This window comes from Lepidochelys kempii, chromosome 2 (assembly GCF_965140265.1).
Source record: "Lepidochelys kempii isolate rLepKem1 chromosome 2, rLepKem1.hap2, whole genome shotgun sequence".
Classification (NCBI taxonomy): Eukaryota; Metazoa; Chordata; order Testudines; family Cheloniidae; genus Lepidochelys; species Lepidochelys kempii.
The window spans coordinates 71,121,555-71,127,554 of NC_133257.1; the positions used below are offsets into that span (position 1 = coordinate 71,121,555).

Below are 6,000 nucleotides of genomic sequence, written 5' to 3' on the forward strand. Positions count from 1 at the left end.
GTTTGTGACCTCACTATCTTCTATCTCATAAGACACCAAAACCCTGCCAGAACAGGATTGTATATATGGCCTTGCACGTTATGTATATTTATTAAATTCACAGAGCCATGTGATTCCTTCATATTATATAGATTTTGTAAGGAGCAAAAGACAAAATTTACCTTCTTTTAATACAATGGTGTACCATAGGTGTGTGATGAAGAGCAAAATTGTAATAAGTAACTGGTATCATTTTGCAACCAGCACAAATTATTTCATGTATTTCAAACAGAAATGTTTTTATTGTGCAGTTCATATAAACCTGGTTCCCACTCTGAACATTAATGTTGCTCACCCAGAATACATGGCAATTCCAATTATTTATTGTTGTTGTGAATTATTTTATTTTATAGATTACAAAAGGTGCGCAAGATTACTAACAAGGTTGGCAATGAGTCCTTTGTGTACACAACCTTAGAAAGTTTGCTGTGTAAGTATCCTTTTTCTTCATCTGATCCTTGTTTACTTTATGGCCTAATGATTTGCTTGATACCTTTCACCTGTTATCTAGAAAACAAACAGAAATATGTTAGTGTTTATAACCTGCTGCTTTGGTATTAATGTGCTCTATTGTGCCACAGTTTGAATTTTGCACCTACTGGTGTATCATGGAGATAGCACATTAATGTATAGACCTGTCCTGCATCTGTTATGCATGCTCCAATGTAGTATTCTTATATTAGCTCATGGCTCCATGTGATGTTTCTGGCACTAAATAATTATGGGTGAGATGACCCACTTCCATGGAAATATCTGAGAAGGAACCTGGAAAGGTGTGGGAGGGCAGGGAATCTGTGAAGCTCCCTCACAGTATTTCCTCCAGATTCTTTCTTCCATGTAGCAGGGTTTGCTCCTCCATGGAAAAAAACAGGAAGTCTGGTTCCCAACCCACAATTCCCCTGATATCTGTGAAGATCCCAGGTGGGCTAGAATCCCTTAAAGGCACAGTGCAAAACGTCCTGTGCCTTTGCACCAGATTCAGGTGCATCTGTAACTCCAAAGTCTGCCCCGGGAACAAGCATGAAGGAGGGTTTGCATTCATCAAAGCGGAGGTTTTGGGGGAGCATAGAAAACATAATACAGCCTGAGGCTTTATTAACTCTTGGGCAGCACGCTTTCTGGATACCAATCCATTGCCTGTGGTTAAATATGGGGCACAGTATCATAAATAGGAAGAAAACAATGCACACCTTTGAAAGAACGTCACTCAACCACATAGACTCTCAGAAGGCTGTTTAGAATGTTCAAACTTTTCATGCTGATGTTAAAAGCACTCTAGAGTCATCATAGCTTATAAATATCAAAAGCTGGGATATTTGTTTATTTAAATATCTTCTGCTGGTGTTCACTTCTTACTACACCCAAACAATGCTTGCAAAGAAGTTACCACAAGGTAGCATGATTTCAAAAACATTTTCCTTTTAAAATATAGTGATAGCCTTAAGATTTAAGAAGCTGTGTCTTTTTTTTTGGTATCAAGATCTCAGTTCAAATTGAAAGGGAATAAGGAAAGAAGAGCAGGATAAAAAGCAGCTGCCTTTGCTGATTTGATTCCCAAGTGAAAATGGGAAGATCCGGGGGTGGGGGAGGGTTGGTTGGGGGGGGAGAGCTTAGAAAAATATATCAATATTCTAGTGCCAGAAGAAATGAGACAACTCTTTCTTTTATCCCGGTATTTTTTATTTTCCTTGTTTAAACCCGAGTCATCACTATCTCAACATGCTTTGTTCCACTGCCACAGCACACCACTGATTCTAGCCCATTGTCTCCTCACTGACTAGAAGCAGGTGTCTTTCCTAACATCTCTCTTCTGTTTATCTCTGTTTTTTATTTTCTTCCTGTGTGTTTCTACAATATTTATCTTCCCCCCTACTCAATTCTATTTTTTTTCCTGCTCCTTGTCTCCTTCTTACACTATGTCTCACTGGTCTGCTTTCCCTGCCTCTCTTCTGCCTCGTCTTCCCTCCTCCATGTCTTTTTTTACCCCTCCAGCTCGCTCTGCAGGATTCCCACAGACAGTTCTATGTTCCCATTCTTCTCTTCACATGGTCTTCTGATAGAGCTAAAGATGTTTGCTGTAGCCTCAGTGCAGGCCTATTCCCCAGAAAGTTTACTGCCTTCTGCTTTATCCTAAAAATCAGGGTAAGGAGATCAGAAGTGGCCCCTGATTTATGGACCCAGCTGTCCTAATTCACTTGCCAAATGGATAGAAAATGAAGAGCTGATTTGGAGGTTAGAAGGGCAGGCAATGTGAGCAGCTTCCCACTCACCATGTTCTCTTTAACATGCATTTGGGCTTTCTTTAAAAAAAACAAAGTAAAGGTTAGAGGGAAAAAGTAATACAGTCAGACAGTATAAACATGTCCCAAGTCTTCCTTGCCTCCCTCTCCTCTCCCATGTTCTATCCTCCTGCAGGGGAGATCAGAGCCTGCTCTTTGTGCCCCTTTTTCCAACCCTAGTACCTTACAGCAGCTGAGGCTTTTCTCTTGGGGGGGGGTGAAGGGCAAGGGGTATGTTTGACCCACCTTCCTCTACCCTACCTCTTACCCATCATGCAATGGGGGTGTCTTTGCTTGCTCCCTTGCCATTTGTCTTGGCAGCAGTGGGCAGGACTGGTGCTTCTCCTTACCCCATTAGTTGAGGATTTAATTGGTGTGATTGATTCTTCTCCTCCTGCTGGCTCAATAAGGTCAAATGTAGTGCTCCCTGCAGCAGCTGACAGAGAACCAAAATTATTGTTGTTCCTGTCTCCCATGAAGGACCTGCTCCTTGTGTTACATCTGAGAGAGCCCTTTTGGGTTCCTTCATGGCACCAACAGCAGGACTAACCTCACCGCAGATATTTAAGTACCTTCTCCCCCCCACAAAATAAAAAATAGGCCCATTTTAGGATGTAAGTGACCTTGATAATTTTGTTTAACCAAAACAGCAACTGTGTTAGAGGGGAGCACAAGCTTGTTCTTTCCCCTGCTTTCCATGCCCTGGGAGAAAAGGATGGAGTGGTATTTGTACATTATGGCTCAGGTTTTCCTTTGGAAATCCCAAGCTCTCTTTCCAAAAGTATATTACACCAACCTTTCCAGGAAGGGATGTACAAAGGTTTCCTCTGTTTCCATTTCAGGACCACGGAGAAGTCTACTGATGTGATACAATATGTGTAGATTGGCTAGGTGACCTGCTAGCTTGGTTACAAAAATGACAACGCTGTAAAGCATTTAGGAACATAGTTTATATGAAGAATGATTACGTGGTTGCAATTACAATCTTTATAGTTTTGTCTCATTAAAGTTACTGTGGTTTATTGCAGAACAGGTAGTACACAATGGTACTTGGGAGTGGCGATAATAAAGATATAAATGGCAGCCAATGCATTTGTACAGTATGCATGGGAAACTTTCAGCATGCACCACTAACTTTTAAGCCTCTTACCACCATTAGTTAGGATTTGCAGATGCAAAACTCATTAGTGCTCACAGCAGGGGGGCAAAATCCACCTGCACCACAGAGTTAATCTAAAGGTTTCTTCAAATCTAGAGGTTTCTTTAGTTCACACAAAACTGTAATTTGTAAACAGATTTGGATTAATCAGACCACATCAGTGTTGCACAGCTCTGAAACCAGATATGTTTGTTCTTCTTGCAGTCCTTTCTATTACAAGAGAACTCTGATTTGCCGAGAAAGTGCCTTGAAATCTTCCCCAAGATAATAGAAAAGTCATCTTGTATCTTTTTGATTTACAGCATTGTTTTGTTACTAGATGCATTTTATTTTCATATGTTGGACATTCCATATTTGTGTGAAGGAAACATTATTTTATTTTAATTTGTAAATTTGTTTCCTATAGCTCAAATAAGCCAATTATTTAAATATATTGTATATAAAGAATAATAATATACTAATTAAATGTTATCATATGCAGTGAGTTGGTTAGTTTTTGCTGTTGATTTTCTTGTTCCATTGTATTTACACCATTTTGCTCAGGCTCCTACTTTCATTATTTGCACTAACTTGAAATGCAAAAGTCTATGTAACTGAAATCTGAATAAGCTGTAAGTGGGATGTTCTACTTTCAATGGAAGATATTGTATATTATGAAGCTTTGTTAAATATATACTTTATATATTATTGCACATAAGAAAATAATTCCCAGAAATGCACCTTGCTTTCAGGAACATTTGTACAGCTATTCTGGATGATCATCAGTTACATTTGTACTGGCACTTATGGAAAGAGTTGCAAATAATGTAAATACTATAAAAGACTGGAAGACTGCAATGCAGTTTTGGTGGAATAAAGAATATAAAAATAACCTGTTTCTAAGTTGTTTTTATTGACACCTTGGATGGAGTTGGAACTTACTACAGAGATAACATAATACTTTAGCTGTAACAGAACACTAATGTAATGCTGGAGAACTTGCAATAAAATTTGATTAAGAGATCTAACCCTTGATTTTACACAGCACAGGACTTTCACAAAGTTTGCTTCCTAAGAGCTACATTTGCCTACGGGTTCAGTCTGCAGGTGATTAAGTATGTGAATGCGAGTACAGAATGTACCTAAAGTGCACAATGAACACAGCACCTAGTATAGGGCTAAAGATAGCATCCTGACACAGCCCACAACAGTAGAAATATTTTCACAAAAGTAATGCCAGAGATCAATATAAAAGTGCTAGAAGGAGCATGCTTAGAAGGAACAACCCCCTACAAACCCAGCTTGCAGCCACCCAGAACAAGTGCAATGCACCACAGCAAGCTGCAGTAAGGACAATGCACTAGGCCAATTCAATATGCCATCCTGCCCAAGAAAAGCAAGATTTTTATTACACAGAGTATACCACACTGCATATATATGCTTCTGCTGCTGCTGCTCTGAAGCCTCTTGGACATAGTGTAAGAACTTGGACAATAATATGACAAGTTCAAATATTTTAGAAAAATCTCTAACTACTACATCTTTCTTTAATGATTGAGCAGCTCCAGCAATTAAGGTAACATTTGCTCTTCCTTTATAAATTCATGTTGTTGTTGTTTCTCAAACTTTTTACCATCACATCCTACTTTTCTCAAAGTGAAGAAGAGCTCAGGCCCTGACCTGATGCATAATGGAGACAGTATTCTTATTAATGAAATGTTGAACTATGAAATTCTAGGATCTTTTCCCTGAGACATTTCAGTGAGACAGATGAGCTTGCTTCTCTGCACATACCTTCTCTAGTAGTAGAAAGACTACCCCAAACTGAAATTGGACCATGCTCTTCTAGTTTTCCAAGGAGCAGTGAGGCAGGATGGGAGGGAAACTGAGTGATCTCAGGAGTTCTGGGATCAAAGAATAGGGGAAGACCAGAGGCTCATGGGGAATACCTTTCCCCACTCCAGACAGTTCTCAGAGAGCTTCTATGCATCCATTCTGTTCTGTTTACCTCCCTGCTAGCAAGGCCCATAGGCTGCCTCTTTCTCCTTTTCAGTGTCTCCATATGACTGAAAGCCATGAGAGCAGAAGAGAAAAGACTGTCTCCCAGACATGAGTTTCTGCATCATAGCCATGGGTAGGAAGAGTCACTGCAGGAAAACCTTGCCCAAGCCTTGCTGGATGCATAATATCCAAGGTCATTTCAGACACGTAGACACACATTCAATTTAAAAGAAAATCCCATGCAGTTTCTTATTTTCAGGCTGAAGAAGCCTGATCTGGGCTATTTAATGTCATTCTTGGCTAACCTATAATAATATAGTAATTTGAAGGTCTGTAACTAAATCATAAGCTTTGCCTCCCCATGATAGGAGGTAAAGACCCTGGTCCTTGACTGTCAGGGAAATGGTTAATTGCCTTTCCATAGGAAAGGGTGCAGCTATCTTCTCTCAGTGCAGGGATAATCAAGAGAGGGTGGAAACATATGTGGCGAAGGGAAGTCCCTCCTTCTCACACTCAGATGCTGGGGCTGAGAGAAAAAGAATG

The 6,000-nt window shown here is 39.9% G+C and overlaps 1 protein-coding gene across 1 annotated transcript in view; it reads left to right on the forward strand.

Moving 5' to 3' along the window:
- The window catches only part of ALKAL1 (ALK and LTK ligand 1), a 50,618-nt gene extending 46,862 nt beyond the window's left edge, over positions 1 to 3,756 (forward strand). The window contains exons 5-6 of the mRNA XM_073329414.1: positions 393 to 469; positions 3,682 to 3,756. Coding sequence (XP_073185515.1) covers positions 393 to 457 — 65 coding nt within the window. The 3' untranslated portion in view covers positions 458 to 469; positions 3,682 to 3,756. The remainder of the gene's footprint in view (positions 1 to 392; positions 470 to 3,681) is intronic.
- The last annotated feature ends 2,244 nt before the right edge of the window (positions 3,757 to 6,000 follow it).